This window comes from Hibiscus syriacus, unplaced genomic scaffold (genome assembly GCF_006381635.1).
Source record: "Hibiscus syriacus cultivar Baekdansim isolate YM2019G1 unplaced genomic scaffold, ASM638163v2 tig00112206_pilon, whole genome shotgun sequence".
In the NCBI taxonomy this organism is placed as follows: Eukaryota; Viridiplantae; Streptophyta; class Magnoliopsida; order Malvales; family Malvaceae; genus Hibiscus; species Hibiscus syriacus.
In genome coordinates this window covers 561315-578253 of record NW_024063267.1, presented here as the reverse complement: position 1 = coordinate 578253, position 16939 = coordinate 561315, and the positions used below count along the sequence as shown (strand labels likewise).

General features: G+C 37.3%; 1 protein-coding gene and 2 pseudogenes across 2 annotated transcripts; all 3 read right to left on the bottom strand.

Moving 5' to 3' along the window:
* Nucleotides 1-56: 56 nt before the first annotated feature.
* LOC120175629 lies at nt 57-3707 on the bottom strand (annotated as a pseudogene).
* A 2258-nt stretch (nt 3708-5965) lies between these two features.
* On the bottom strand, nt 5966-7468 carry LOC120175628 (annotated as a pseudogene).
* A 1951-nt stretch (nt 7469-9419) lies between these two features.
* Nucleotides 9420-15179, bottom strand: LOC120175626 (probable E3 ubiquitin ligase SUD1). Of its 2 annotated transcripts, none has more exons than XM_039182238.1 (9): nt 14786-15179; nt 13330-14019; nt 11844-12548; nt 11537-11748; nt 11090-11452; nt 10580-10737; nt 10329-10492; nt 10097-10243; nt 9420-9962 (listed from the first exon to the last, which is right to left on the bottom strand). In XM_039182238.1, exons 1-9 carry the CDS (start codon nt 15152-15154, stop codon nt 9465-9467), a joined length of 3306 nt encoding a protein of 1101 aa, XP_039038169.1. In that variant the 5' UTR covers nt 15155-15179; the 3' UTR covers nt 9420-9464. The 2 variants fall into 2 exon arrangements, with proteins under 2 accessions (XP_039038169.1, XP_039038168.1); XM_039182237.1 differs by having other exon boundaries at nt 10580-10740; nt 14786-15178.
* Between the last annotated feature and the right edge of the window lie 1760 nt (nt 15180-16939).

Below are 16939 nucleotides of genomic sequence, written 5' to 3'. Positions count from 1 at the left end.
AGACTACTCATGGTTTGTTTCAGCACAAATTATAAAAAAGATTTGACACAAACTACAGCAAATGAATTCATTTCTATTGAGAATGGCATAGAACATAAAGGAACTACACAACAGATAAATCTCAGATGGAAACAAACAGTTCCTATCCCCTATATACATTCTAGTTCCTATGTTTTCCAGCATCCTAAGTACAGAGGTATTCAAAATGAATAATATCAACTGCAATCCCAGAATATTCTCAAAAGGAACAAAAACAAAGAATCCCTGAATTTGAAACCAATAATGGAATCCACTATTCCAAAGCGGACCTGCTGCCGAGGAAGAATCCTATGCATATGCAACCGGAAAGGCCTTATCGTTTTCTTTTCTCTCCTGAAAGTCAAAAGATACTAAGGATGATCACTGGTTGCCTGCTACAAATAGGGTTGACTGGTGAGTGCTACAAAAAAACGTCATTCAAACGCCTCATTGCTCATTTTGTCAAATCATCAAACCATCTGCGTATTAGACAAACAATATTGCATGATGTCATAAGATAAATGACTAACAATAAACAAGTTTGAAGGGAATGGCAATCGATGAGAAATCCCATATATGCTGTGTACAGGTTCCTTGTGCATATGTTCATGTGCAAAATAAATCATGGCAATAGACGTCAATTTACCTCTTCTGATTGTTTCTTCCTTTTAGAGTTTTCGTAGCTGCTTCAGCAAAAGCTTGTGCTGCCTCTGCATCAGCTTCAGCAACCTCTGCCTCTCTTGCTGCTTCTTCAGCTTCTGCTATAGCGGCTTCTGCTTCTGCGACTGCTCGAGCAGCAGCTGCAGCAGCTTCTTGTGGGTCATATTCTGCATCCTAGCTAACTCTAAATCAATCTGCGATTTAGTGAGGATTTTTACAACATCCCTATCAAATCGAGGAGAAACCCTTTGCCTTGCCTCCGAAAATAGAATGGAATGATTCCTCCTCCTGTCTGAAAATGACACAGCTGGTGCAATCCTATACCTGCGTTTCACCTGCAAGCAACAGTATTGAATTGCTCAAAACAGCATAACAGGAAAAACAACCCATTATTTAACCAGACATCAACATTTTAGAAACAGGTAAAAAGAAAAACTAGCACAAACTTGGTAAGGCAGTACTAGGACTATAAAGAAGCCTTTGTGTATTACACAGTGGAGTGAGATCAGGCTATACCATAATACCTTCTCAGTTCAGACCAATCACTTTTTTACTTTTTTACAGAAATTTTCTGATGCCATAGACAAAGATTCAGAGGGATTCTTAATATTATTACACACAAAAAACTGCAATCATTTCTGCATTACACAGACAACCAGCCATATTCACTGCAATACCATAGTTCACAATAATCACTTTTACTGGTTTCAGGAATGCCATAAGCAACAGACTGATAGTGCTCCTTAAACTTATAGATCAAATACAACCCTTCGATCATGTATATAACTTACAACACCTCCAAAATCCTAAACCATTTCCAAAAATTATAACAGAACACACACCCACAGGCAACAAAATACATGTAAAAATATATTTATTATTTAATGAAACAAGATATATATACTACTAATTTCTCACACACCATGACTTGGAATAAAGTAACATCAAATATGTTTCCATGCAGCAAATAAATTACCTTAATCAGTCTACCACAAGCTGTTAAATACTTCAACTTTGCTGACAAGAGCCTCTTAAAGTCAGGAGGTGCCCAATATTGCTCCTACAGAAGTAGGAAAAAAAAAAGGTAAATTATGCCAACAAAGTGAACACATTTCCTGAGGCATACGAATGCAAAAGCCAACAGGACTAATAAAAAACATTTGTGCTAAACATGGTGGGTGCTGTCATCACCAAAATACGAGGTGGAAGTGGAACATTGTATCCAAGTAAGCAGATTAAATTGATGAAAAAACCAGTATGTTATACGAAGAAACTAAGTGAACACATTTCCAGAAACATATGAATGCTAAAGCCAACAGGAAAACAACTGACAGAGAACATTTTCATGACAAAAGGTATACAGAAAATTGACAAAAAGTGATAGCTCTCTCATTCCATTTCAACCGCCTTAAAACTCAAAACTGTATATTTTATCCTTTATTTGACAAAAAAGTCTTCCCTCACATCACTTTCTTCTCTTCTTTGTGATTGCTAGGAAAAGACACTGATGCAAGTTAAAACAGAAATTGAAAAGGTGGATATCAACCAATCATGTGACATTTTAAAGTTCTCGTATCTCTAAATCTGATATGCTCCTCTTGTTTCTGTTAATTACAGACCACGACAGCTATACTTTTATTAAATAGAAAACATAAATTGAATTGTAAACCATGAATACTGCATCTAAAGCGTACCTCTATATATGCAGCAATATTTGTCTTATTTGAACCGCCAGGCTCCTTCAAGCTTGTAATCGCTTCCATAACGAGGTTATCTAACCTACAACAGTGAAAAGAATTATCATCAGAAGTAAAATGATACAAGATGCAAAGAAATCAAGCAAAAAAAAAAACGATGTCTAACTTGACAATGGATCTCTTTGTAGAAGGAATCTGCAATGTAGTGTTGGGAGTTGTGATGAGTTTAACATCCACGATATCTTCATCACTTGGAACAACAGCGAGCTCCATAGCACTCTCCTGTTTGTTAAAGCTAGATGTCCTTTTCACAGCTAATCTAGCTTTGTCTCGAGAAGCCCATCCATTGGCCATCACACTCATATTTCTCCATTTATCCTACACCAAAAAAAAAATGAATTGCTAGTACAAAACCAGAGCCTATTTTTTTTTTTTTTGATAAAAGAAAGGCCTCATTAGAGACCCCCTTCATGTCCTACATGTTATATAAGTAACATGAAGGACATAGGAAGGAGGACTAGAACCAGAGCCAATTTTACTCGGTGTGAGGTTGTGTTGTTTATAAATATCTATCAAGCCGGGTCTTTCCATATCATTCGCCATTTTCCGGTGTGAGCCTATGTTGCTCTTACAAAACCAAAACCCTTTTACTCAGGAAGCAAAAGTACCAAACCTTAAGATCTACGTTGGAACGCAGATACAGGACACCACTGAATTCCGGGTCTTTCAATATCGTTCGCCATTTTCCGGCACCATGTTTGATGACTCCAGCTTTTAGCGCTGCCTCTTCTTCAGGTGTCCATTTCTGCTTAGGAGCACCCATTTACAGGAACACAAAGAAAACACAGCCTCCAAATTTAACAAGCTGCAAAAACCCATTTCGCTCAATATTAGCAGATAAAATCAAATTCAAGCATTATTCTCCCATAAAATTAATATTACAACAAAATTATCAACAATATTGTGGCATAATAATTGCATATATTTAGCTAATTTCTAACAGATAATAACGTGCTAACAAACCAACAATACATATAGTACCATAAAAGAAAAATCAAATTACCAGATGTAGCAGAAATATATGAGACAAAGAAGATAAATTACCTTATAACAATTTCGCGGGTAACATGAACCGGAGATCAGGAATTGAAGGCTTGTTGTTTATCTCAAAAAGAATGGGGGAAAAGGAATTAATTCAGTTATTCTACCATGGCGATGCTATGCTACCGGAGATTTCACGGCGATTAAATGGGGACGCTGTGATTTTTTGGCGGAAATTTTTGTTAGGGTTTTTTTTTCCTTCTTACCCAGTTTGTTGTTGTTCATCAAATAAAATTCTAGGGTTTACTCGTGTCACGTGTGGAAGCACGCTGTTTTCCCTGAATGTATCTGTTATTGACACGTGGCCAACGAATTTGGCGGCTTCGGGATTTTTTTGTTTTCACCACTGATGTTTTGAAAATCACAATTAGATCACTAATATTATCATTTGTTACAAATTGGTCATTCGATATTAACCGTCGTTACTGTAGGTGATGTGGCGTGTTAATCTGATTTCTTTGGAAAAACTTTCGAGATAATTTTCTGGAAAAAATTAATTCACGAGATAAAGCACTCCCAAGATTAATTGCTCAAATAAGGTGAAATCCACAGTTGGCCGTAGGTCGCCATGTCTTCCCGGCGAGCTACAAGAGATTGCATGTGCCATGCACGTCCCAACACGCTGGGCATCTGAGGCCATCCGACCGAGGCCATCCGAACGAGCTATGCGAGGGAAACCGAGCGAGCTATGCGAGGGAATCCGGGCGACCTACCCTCGCTCGGTTGCCCTCGGATTCCCTCGCATAGCTCGCACGGTTGCCCTCGGATGCCCTCGCATAGCTCGTTCGGATGGCCTCGGTCGGATGGCCTCGGATGCCCAGCGTATTGGGACGTGCATGGAACATGCAATCTCTTGTAGGTCGCCGAGAAGACATGGCGACCTAGTAGGTCACCCGGAAGGCATGGCGACCTACGGCCAACACCGTAGATTTCACCCTATTTGAGCAATTAATTTTGGGAATGCATTAGCTCGTGAATTAATTTCTTTCAGAACATTATCTCGAAAGTTTTGCCGATTTCTTTGGCATCATTTGACCATTTTTACTGGCACTTTTTCTTCTTCAACTCAACCCCTTCTTTTTTAACCCAACCGGACTTGGATGCTAATGGTCAACTTCGGAAGTTGAGACAAGTTAAGCTCTTGCGCCTCACCGTTCATCTTAAAGCTCCAACCCAAAACATAATGAGATGAGAACATAGAGCCATTAGAGGATTTAATCCAAAATACATATCATCGTTAACCTTGATAGTCGGATATTCGGAAGTAATTGCGAAGACAAAGGTGGTAGAAAAGGAAGAAACAGAGCCCTTAGTTGAGTTCTTGAAGTTTACGAGGTGAGGGTAGAAGGCATGGCCTTTTTGTCGGTGGGTTGTATTGGTGAGCTTTAGGAGTCCACTGGGAGTGAACTGTACAATGCAATCGAGGCTTTAGACTGGCTGACCGGAATCCATTGTAGATGAAACCAGCAATATCGTCGCTGGTTGTTAAGCTTATCATAGCAGTTAGCAGAATTGCTACCCTGAAAGTGAAGCAAACCGTCATAATCTGCTTGTTTTATCTCTGTAGATCAAACTTTGTTTGGGTTGAAGGAGGAGGAGTTGAGTTGAAGAAGAATAATGGTCGGTCAAGATGGTATAATATGATCAAATGATGTTAAAAAATCAGCTTTTCGTCACCTATAATAACGGTCGTTAACGATGTTGAAGAATGAATTAGAATTTAAGGACTAATTTAAAATTGGAGTCATAATTTGAAGATATATAATGTAATTAACTCGAGTTTATGAGGATAAATTCCAAAGATTAATACTCAGTGGATGGCTGAAACGCTAAATAAGGAAAGGTTAGATGACATTCGAATGGAAGCCATATTTCGGGACTGTCAAAAATTAAAGAAAATTTTGGGATCATTTCATATTTTTAAATAAAATATTTAATTATAACATCGTTAATTATTTAATAGTATATGATCCAACTAAGAATAAATCAAATTAATAAATTATAACATCGCTCGACTATTAAAAGTTACAAAAAATATCCTCTGACTATGGATTATTACTTTGTTGAGTCCATTGACTATTAAAAGTTACAAAATGATAAATTGATTATTAATTATGTTCCAAACTCGTCTTTTTCTGCAAAAAAATGGAAGGTATTCTAAGCTAAATGTTAACCTAGTGATATAATAAAACTCGATCTTTGAATCTCAAATGACTATCATATCGTAGTCGTCATGTTAACGTCCAACTTAAACAATCGTCATTTTTTAATGAAAATAGACGAGTGTGTAACATAATGAATAATCATGTGATTATTTTATAACTTTTAATAGTTGAGGAACTTAACAAAGCAACATCCTAAAGTCGAAAAACTATTTTGTAACTTTTCATAGCCGAGGTAGTCGGAGAACCATTTGTGTACTTTACCTTAAATTAATTAAATTTTCTTAAAATTTTAATGACTACAATAGAAGTAAGAAAAAAGTTAAGTGACTAAATTTGATAATTTACTCTATTATTTGGATAAATTCGCATAAAGTAATATGTTTAATGGCGTCCATTCATTCTACGTCGATCCTTGAGCTCATTAATCAAGGCAACGGCATTCTTATACGAGGATCCACCGCCTTCAACGGCTTTCTTAGCCATTTCTCCGATCACACTCGCTTTATTCCTCATCTCACCATCCTCTCCTCCGCCACCCATCAGTCGCTTCACCGCCGCCTCCACCGCGTCTCTCCCCACCGATGCCCGGGGCTCCATGTTCCACGAAAGCCAATCCAAGCTCCCCACCCGAACACCGATCTTCAATACATCTGTGACCAGCTTCTCGTTATAGAACTGCTCCGCCGATATCGGCCATGTGATCATCGGAACACCGCAACTGACTCCTTCCAAAGTCGAATTCCACCCACAATGCGTCATGAAACCGCCGACCGAGCCGTGCTCAAGGATCAACAACTGCGGCGCCCAACCGTCGATTATCAGACCCCGTTTCGATTCCTTCATCTCCTCTTCAAATCGACCAAAAATTCAGTTTTTTCACCTTTGAACACGTCTCGAATCACCCAGATAAATGGCTGATTCGAAGCTTGTAGGCCATGAGCGATCTCGAGGACCTGTTCTTGAGCTAAACGAGCAACGCTCCCGAAACTGATAAAAAGAACTGAATTTGGTGGTTTAGTATTAAGCCAGTTGAGGATTGTTTGTTCATCGACGGCGGACTTTTTGCCTCGATCGGCTTTATCGGCAATGCTCCGGTTGTACAACGATACAGGCCCTACGATCCACGCTTTGTTATGTTTCTTGAATTGTTCTACATAAGCTGGTTCAAGTTCGTAGCAGCTATTAACCAAAACCCCATAGCAATTCTCCTTAGATTTCTGCATATTATCCGCTACAAATTGGAATGCCGGAAGTTGAGACCGAGTCAACTCAATCCGATCGACGAGACCGGGCACGACAAACGGTTCGTATTTCGAATCGACCGTCTCGTGAGGCTTGAACCTCGATATATTTTCTCGAACGCAGCTCGCGAAGCAGCCGTTGCCGTTGAACACAATCCTTGGGACATCCAATTCAAGGTTGTCAATAGCATGCGCAGCCCAATGGTGGAACATGTCGTGGACTATGCAGTCGGGTTTTCGTTGGAGTAACAACTTCTTCAATGGTACTTCGAGCATGGAAGTATCGGTCACGGGAGTCGCCGACATGTCGGTATCAGATATATCGACATCGTCCGGTGAACGGAGGATCTCGATGGAGATTGAATGACCGGATTGTTGGTCTCGGAAGACGGATTCTCGGAATGAGAGTGAGTGTTTAGGGGTGGAAATGATGGTCGATTTGGCACCGTGGGATGCGAACATCCTGGCCATGTCGATCATGGGGATTTGATGACCTCCACCCACAAAGGGGAAGAAAAACATTTCGATTGGAGATGAATCTGAGCCCATGGATCCAATGAGTTGCCTCGTTGTTTAAGAAGAACACAGTTTGGTTGGTTTTGCATTTAAAGACCATATGGTCTGAATTCGACAAGGTCCAAATTAAAAGAGGAGACTTTGGTGTTTTCAAAGTCGTCACGGTTCTTTACATGTGGACCGTTAAATCTCTTTGCCCATAATAATTGAATGATTACGTAGGGAGGGATGTCATGTTGAACAATATGTCCAGGGATAACAACGGTCGAATTAGGGTTAGATTCTTGTCAACACAATTTAATTCGACTCAATCCAATATAAAATAAAAAACTTAATAAATAGAATAATAATTTTTTAAAGCAATTACAATATTATTTTCGTTTCGGGTTGAGTCAAAGTATTTTACCCTCCATTCGAATCTGAATCAACCCGACCTCATCCTTTAAAAAATCCGACCTGACCTGGATCTATTTTTTTAAATATGATCCTATTGGATTGCGTCAGATTGGGTTAAATTGTCATCCATATGTCCCATAATTGTTTGTGTAAAATTAGAAAATTCATCACTTAATTTTGCTTTTATTTTTATTTTTATTTTAATCCATTAAATTTTAAAAACTTTCAATTTAATCATTCAATTTTAACATTATTTTTTATCATTCCGTCATTACTTATTAACAACGTTATGATAAGAATCTATCTTTTAGATTTGTAAAATAAACCTAAATCCCCTTATTAAATTTTTGTCTAAATTTCTCCTCTTTTTTTTGACGTTTGAGTGTCCTTTTTTAAAATTTTTAATAATAAAAAGGTAGAGAAGGAGTGAATAATACATCCCGATTTTACAGTGACTGAATAATGAAAATTATAAATCATAATCATTTTCCTTCTAATTCTGGGTTGAAATTTCATAAATTTTAAGTTTCTTTTCGAAAATATCTAAATTAATATGATGATAAGGAAAAATGAGACGAGTTCATTAATGTTTAGAGTTATTAAATGACAATGTCGACAAAGATATAAAATAAGGATAAAACTATAATAGATTACACTTATTCCATGTTAAAAGGGTTAGTGACTGACAATAACCATGTTGAATATTTACCGTTATAAATTCGCATATTAACGTACACAAGCTTCAGTAAGGATGAGGTCTAAAATGGTATTGAACAATTGCCATGTTTGCAATACATCATTTTTAAAAGAGGTTCTATGCAAGTTTCTGAGGATGCATTACATGAATTTCTCTGGTTAACTGAAATCGTCGTATGCCGATCAACGTGTAGATGCTGGGGGAGAATCTCTATCCACTGGTTGAGCAGCTGGATCCCGATGCAGCGGCTAAAGTAACCGGGATGCTTCTGGAGATGGATCAGACCGAGGTTTTGCACTTGCTTGAGTCACCCGAAGCTCTGAAAGCCAAAGTTGCAGAAGCGATGGAGGTTCTAAGAACCGTAGCTCGGCAGCAGGCTGGCGGGGCTGCCGATCATCTAGCTTCACTATCATTAAAGGGCAACCTTGTCTCTTGAGTTAGGGGGTGATTCGCTGGTTTTGATTTACAACTACTTTTCCAAGGAACGTTGAAAATACAGTCACTTTCATGGGTTATTATTAGCTCTTTTTGCTATATGTGACTGAGGAAATCACTTTACTCCTTTGTCTATTGGATTTGGAATTTGATTGCTTGACCTTTTGATTAAAAGTGTTTGCTGATTCATTGGTCTGTTTTCATTTACTTTTGAGGGATCAAACCTGAAATCACAAATTTAGTGACCAAATGAGATTCTACATACATTATTATAGCAATATTGAATATTTTACAAGTTTGAGTGGTCTGAATCATAAATTCAACTAAAAAAAAAGGAAGTGGTAATTTGTTTGCTTCTTTCCTAAGCTGCTGGAATTTTAGGATAAACCCTAATTGCCAACCAAGTTAACAAGTATTCTATGCACAAAACACTACCTACCACAGTTGGATACCCATCTTCTCAATTATATATCTGAAAATCCATTTCATTCAGGCTTCTAAAAAGCTTCCTAACACCGGTTTCATCGGGCGCATAGTTTTAATTAATACGCCTCGGTCTCAACCCGACATCAGCGTCACGGTCGGGCCGCCGGATTATTCCAGTGTCCTGTGGATTAGAAGCCAGTGTTTCAGATGAGGTTCCTGCCTCACTTTGCTTCTGTTCTGAGTCTTCCCCAAAGTTACAAAGTCGACGACCGATGAGGTATCTGTCATCCCTTATGGAGTTGTGGAGGTTAGTGAACCAGACATGGAACCTCTTGGCACAGAAACACAAGAAGCTGAAGCAAAGGCATCCTAGCCATGCAAATCGGTAGACCGCCGAGTTTACCACTAATGGGCGGCCGAGCACAGGAAATACCCCTCGGGCTAATACGTAAGGTAAGCACAATGCTGTCAGCAACTTCATTATAATGGGGAACACAATCTCCCGCAATACCCAAAGGCCCTGCAGTCTGGAGAAGCCATCTTCTCTCACCCTTTCGAATTTTATTCGCCAGCTTTCATCTACCAATGGCATCATATGGTCCAGCATAACCTGTGGATAAAAGAAATCAAGTTTTTGCCCGTGATATCATGGAATAATATCCTCTAAGATCTTTATTGCAAAATCCTAAGATAAACATGTCACTATTTTCCGCTGTATATAATAAACCGTGGTTCGACACTTACCAGTCTTGTCCATATCTTCAGAAAAATGAGACCCAACGCCCAATCTTGGTAGAGGAGGAAAACTGGACTCTCGTCCACAGGCACCCGCATAGGCACAATCACCAAAAGCTCAAAAAGTAGGCCAATAAGAACAGGAATGACAAAAATCTGGACATTACAGCACCAATAAAGATTTATGAGTCAGATATCGGGAACGGAAGCAAGTGGAAAGCCCGGATTACTGATCACTTACCCATATTGATAAGAGCAAGGTGCTCTTGATGAAAATGACACCCCACTTCCAGATTTGACCTAACAGAACTGAAGCCCTCTTTGTTCTTATGTGCTCAATGTAGTACCTAGCCCCAGCCAAGGCTGTCCAAATGAAATAGCTTCCAATGACGAAAGCATAAAGGTCTACAATGAAAAACAAAACAATGACCAATTAGCACTAAAATTATAATTGGAGAGTTTTAGAGGGGGAAGGGGGTCAAAGTGCATTACCATTGCACTTAATGCCGTGAGTTATCGGGAGAAGAGGAATTGCATTGAATAGAGCACGTCCAAGTGATACCGGTACTACTATCAGGGCAGAGTTGAATACAAGCAAAGTCATCCAAGCAATAACCAGCAACAAGATAATGCGAGGAACAAAACTGTACCTGCTAAAAATCCATGGAAGAAAATTAGACAACCAATGACAAACAAAGATATCAGACTAACAAAATGCAGCAAGTGAAGGTGAAAAGCAACAAAGAGAATATTATGTTGACATTGAACACTACAGCCTATTCAATATTTATATCAATAATGACGTACAATTGCAAATTCGATGATTTTTTTTTAATGTTAGTAGTGCAAGTGAAAGCTACAAATTCTGATCACATATTTTGAATCTTATGCAAAGGTGCATGCAAGTATACCATCAACCAAAATAAGAAAGACTATATATTAACCACAATTAAATCAGACACATCAAGTAATATTGTCAATAAAAAGCACAATATAACTTACTCTGAATCGGTTTGCTCATCCCCATCAAATTCCACAGCATTAGAGTTCCCTGATGCCAGGAGACCTCTATTGGGATCATCAGCAGCAGCAAATGCAACCATGGCCTGTTCCTGTCCACCTAGTTGCATGATCTGTAGTCTATCCTGTTGTCCTGGTTCCACATTGACATTTTCCTGGCCACCATTCTCCTCCGGTCTGGGAAGTAAGAAGTCAGTTAAGCCTAATGCCCAACCAACTGCAGTAAACCAATAGTGCAGAAGAGACTTGATTGTTGTCCGCAATTTAAAATGCTCGACGGCAAATGGAATGCATATTTGAAAGAGAAGCATGTCAGCTGGAATCTCAGTAAATGGGTCTGATACCCTGCAACAAGCAAATCATTTAAATGTAAGCTAACAATACATATAAATAAGTGAAGCAATCAGAAACAGTAAGAGCTAATCTTACGATATATCGAGTGGGAAAATAGAGGGAGCCATCCTCATAGCAAGCTTGACTGGCAAAAATACCAGCATCACAATCAAACTCCCATAAACTGCAACTGATAACAAGACCCTCCTAGCGTGCTTGTGTACAGGATCATCAATTAAATCACGGAAGGGATTGTAGTTTGGATCAGCTGGGTCTCGAAGGAAGTATAGAACCCCATTACGTAAAACCTGCCCATAACAAAATGATATTATCAACTCATGTTACAATATGAAAACAGGTTCCAAATGAACACTTAATAACATAGGATGGAAAAGAGAATTACCCCTCGAAGAAGGCTGACAAAGATACTTATTTGTAGCATGTACACAATTCCTACAACCCAATGTATCAATGAGCTTGCTAAAGGTGAAACTGAGAAGAACTGAACTCTTTGAGACATCGATTTCCCAAACATCCTTATTGTACATACATCTAGCCACCATCCACACATCAAAGGGAACACCCCAAGCTCAATTACAAGCAAGAAAGCAACTTTAATCATTGTCATCAAGTGCCTCATTGCTGCCAAGAACTGCCTGAAGAGGGATGGTATTGTTTCGGCTAGTGAGGCAATTCCATAGAACCTCCCCATTGTCAAAGGCTCACCCCTAGTGTACCTAATCAAAGTGATAATACCAAGGTAGAAGAAGACTAAGGAGAAAAAAAACATGTAACCAATAGCAAGAGTTGTAACATCAGAAAGCCTTGACGATCCAAGATTGACTCCTTTCAAAAGATCTTCTGAAAATGATGCACTTGTGTTGCTTGAGACTTCAGTGACTCCAGTAGATTTTGTAACAGCAGTTAATGTGTTCTTTAATGTGATGTTTGCCAAGGAAAGAGCGGTATCTGTCAGTGGCATGACTACTGACAGCACCGGGCCACTTGCAGAAGAGAAAAGCCAGGATAAATAATAGAGAATAATGCGGCCTATAGAGAAAGGCAGAAAAATTACAACACCAAGGAATATCATATTGCTCGCTAGAACCTGCAGGATTGGAAAATCAAGTTATGAAAAAATATTGTGGTGACCAGAGAAAAGGATAAAAAATTTCAATTTCTGAGTATCCATTCTATTGCAAATTGTTACAATTTGGGCTTTAAAGAAGAGAGGGTTTAATTAAAAGTTTAAAGAAGGTTCAAAAGAAAACATAGTATTAACGTATGTAGAGAAAAATTAAGGAAATTCTATGCATAGAAGAAACTGAGAGTTCCTGCTGACATCATGCAATTCAAAGTAGTACCATGTAAAGGAACAGGAATAGAATATAAGATTATAATTAGAGCAAAAATAATGCATAAAACTATAAAATCATACAATGGCCTCTAGTGTCTGTATTTTGGAAGTGGAAACATTTGGAAGAAGGACAACAGAGACAGGAATGTCACTCTTTAAAACAAAAGAAGATTCAGGATAAAGTTTCCTCCATAAAAAATATAGCAAAGACAACCATCAGACATCCAATAAAAAAATGCTGAAAAATTAATCATATTTCATCACTCAAATCAATGAAGTCCTATACTGCAAGTCTTATCAAATTTAAACTTAGCAAGAACCTATGCAACTCAACACATTCACACAAATGAAACACACAAAAATCCCTTTGTTTTGATGATGATACGGTGATAAACTAGTCTCAGCGCCTAAAAGTTCCCAAGAAAATCCCCAACAAAAGGTCAAGTCAAGCGCTAGTAAGAAAATGTCAATTAGAAGTCAAGGATAGATGATTAGGTAATGTAATTGAAACAAAACAATCAAAGAGACTTACAGTGAATGCATTCTCAACCAAATGGAAAACAGGACCCTGCATGCCAACAAGCTCATCAAAAGGTACATCTTCGGCGCCATCTGCATCATCCAGGCCATCAAACATCTGTTCAACATGAGCTTCAAGACGAGCTGCCTGCATTTCCCAATGAGCAGCTACATTTTCAGCATTCCTTCTGATCAATTGGCCAGCTCCACCAATACCTTGTGCTCCACCAGCATCTTCACCATTATCATCACCAGCTAAATTCCTATTAGCTTGTCCCGGGGGTCGCCTAGCAGCATGAGCACCATTCCTATCCCCTTCATCTTCTCTTTCAGCATCTCCTCCAAGCTCTCGTAAATGCCGGTAATAATCCCTCAAAGAAGTGGCTCCAAGAAAAATAAACACAATGCTAGCTGAAAGTAGGAACCCATGCAAGCAATCAGTAAGAATGATTGTGGTTGAAATATGGCTTACGAATAAACTCTGAGCTTCACCGAAACTCTGGACAAAAGCCAACCGCCATATCCAAAAGGTAATGAAAGGTATAATGAGGAGCCAAACTGAAAGTACAAAACTAAGGCGCAAAAAGAACTGCAGAACATGACAAGCTTTCATTGCCATCCCAACCACAAACTCCTGAAAAGGAAGCCTTGCTGGAGCATTATCAGAGTACACAGGAGAGAAAGAAAATGCATGCTTGCAAACCTGCAAAGAAAGTCAAGCATAGTTAAAGCATTAAAAAATCTACCTTCTGGAGAAAAATATATTTTTCAACTATAAAAAAACGAGGACGGCGCGCGCGCACACACACACACAGACATCTGCATGAAGAATCTTTTCAAGCATAAGTTAAAAAGAAAAAAAGAATATGACAAGAGAGGAGAGGTAGAGAGGCAGAGACATAAATAGAGAAACATAAACATGAGGTAGAGAATGAGAACTGACACACACACACACTGGCAGTAATATGAAATGACATAGAAAAGTAAGAATTCATGTGAAGCCATGCTCACAACGTGAAAACTGAAACCATTCAAGATCAACGAACCTGTCTCTTGTGCATGATCTTTAAGCATTTTAAACCCAAGACTAATCTCTAACAGAATTAATTTTATGCCTTTGATCATGTATTAGTCAAAGTTAGAATGGTTGTGTACGAAACCATGAGTCATTAGAAAACTGAGAATAAAATAAATGTTCTTCATCTAATTGTCATGACTCCAACAATTGAAAGCTGTCAAGATTTGCAACTTCAATGAAATTCTTCGTAAAAGAATTATAACAACGGCAAAATTGTCATAATTTCTTAATCACCTTTTATTTTTAATCGTCATATATTCATACCCAAATAAAAAAAAACAAATAATGAAATTTAATAAAAATAAACCATAAACCCTAACTTAAATTAACCAAATTTACCGGGGGGGGGGGAAGTCATCAGCGCAAAAATCATTATAAAAAAGAACCTAACCTCGCATTGGCGAGCATTACTGTGATTCAGCCATTGAAGAAGGCAATCCTGGTGAACAAATTTGATACTGCCGCTACACGCGCAAGGGTATCGAAGCGGATTCTCTGCATCGCCCGGGTTCCGGCAGATCCTGCAAACGTCTTCCTCTTCTTCCTCCTCCTCCTTCATCTCCGCACCATACTTCGCCGCCCCCGCCCCGAACGACACCGATGGCTTCCCTTTTTCTTCCTTCTCGGACGATGTGGACAATATTGATGGAGACGGCTTCATGGTGTCTTCTACAATGGCATCTGTAGATGAACCGGGGTTTTCAATGCCCGGCGGTGGCGGCGGCGGCGGCGGCGGCGGAGACGCAGGAGCGATCTCCATAGGGTTGAGTTAGCGGAACGAGGGAACGCGTCCGGTTGAGTCTCGTGAGATATTTTTACAGTTTTTTTTTTCCCGTTCCTTTTGATAATGATCAAGGACAATGGGTCGAGTTTGAATTGAGTTGGATTATATAGCGGGATATGTCAGCAACTCGGATGGTTTCGTCTTTTCCTCTAGTATTATTTATTAAATTTAATGGTAAAGGAAATAAATGGTTACTTTATCATTTAACTAATAAAAAACTATAAAATAGTTCTATGTTTATAGAGTATTCATTTGTTAAATCTCTCAATTATTAAAAGTTATAAAATGATCACTTCACTATTAATTATGTTCCAAACTCATCAGTTTTTGTTAAAAATTTAACAGTATTCTGAGTTAAACGTTAATATTTTAATTTTGATATGATAAAATATAATCTTATAATTTCAAACTACTATCATATCTCAGTCATTATGTTAATGTTCAACTTAGACAATCGTAATTATTTTAACGAAAAATGACGAGTTTAAACTATAATTAATAGTAACTTTTAACCGTATAAATACTTAACAAAGTAATATTCTCTAATTGAAATATTATTTTATAATTTTTAATATTGAAAGAACTTAATAAAATAATACTTGAATATTTTTGTACTTTACTCTAAATTTAATTTTAAAAAATAATTAAATTCGCATACGAAAAATAGTTCCTACGCGAATGTTGTGCGTGCCACTTGCTACTGGCTGGGGAGGATATGCGGCGCTTTAAATTTTAGGAATTTCCCTTTTTTTTTTTGTGTGTTGGGTGTATGAATTGTGATCTTTTTCTTATTTAATTTTGGGTTTTGTATAAAAAAGTGGGTAAATTATACCTAAAGTTTATTTTTTGTTTCATTTTAGTATCATTGTTCAAAATTCAACATTATATTTTGAAAAAATTTGAAAGTTTAAGTACTAAAATAGTCTAAAATTAATAGTTTAGGTGCTAAACGCATTAAGTTTTTAATGACTGGTACTAAAATAAAATAAAAATTAAACATTAGATATGATTTCAAAAAAAAGTTTAAGTATTAAAATGGATCAAAACTGATGATTTGAACACTCAATGTACGTTTACCCTAAAAATTTTAAAATTACACATTTTTTATTCATATATCTATTTTTTTCACTCAATATAGGTGTTTAACATTACAAAATACAAATATTATGATTTTAAGTGTTTCAATCATAACAATCGTTAAAAAATTTCATTAAGTAACATGTGTTGCATTTATATAATTTTAAAAAATTTATTTAAAATAAAAAGTTAAAATCATTTATTTAAAAAACTTAATTTTTCTCAAATTTTAAAAAATCTAAAACTTTAAAAACTCCAATTTTAATCTTTATATCACTATCGATGTAGTCGATAAAATTTATATCAAAACTTCCACCCAATTACAAACTAAACTCGATAACCCAAAACCTAATAACTCAACATCTCCAACAAAGAAAACGATAAATACAAACCTCAAAATCGGTATCCTCAATGCACAATGGCGGAAGATAATAAAGACTAGTGGGACAATTGCCCCTCGTAAAATTTGAATAATTAAAGTTTATACCTTTAAAATTTTTAAAATTTTTAATTTGGCCCCTCCAGTTTTTTAGAAATTTATATTAATTTTTTTAATATTCTTAATTAAGTCCCTCTCATAATTTTTAAAAATTCTTATTAAGCCTCTTTAAATTTTAAAAAGTATAATTATACCACAATTCTTTTGAAAAAAATATAAATTGAACCATTCAAACTTTTTGAAAA

Excerpts from the sequence above, each read along its gene's own strand:
- LOC120175626 (XM_039182237.1), bottom strand. The coding sequence starts at position 15,154 with ATGGAGATCGCTCCTGCGTCTCCGCCGCCGCCGCCGCCGCCGCCACCG. Across the intron at positions 11,453-11,536 it reads ATTTTCCCACTCGATATATC|GGTATCAGACCCATTTACTG; the intron begins GTAAGATTAGCT and ends TGCTTGTTGCAG. Across the intron at positions 10,493-10,579 it reads TCACGGCATTAAGTGCAATG|ACCTTTATGCTTTCGTCATT; the intron begins GTAATGCACTTT and ends TTTTCATTGTAG.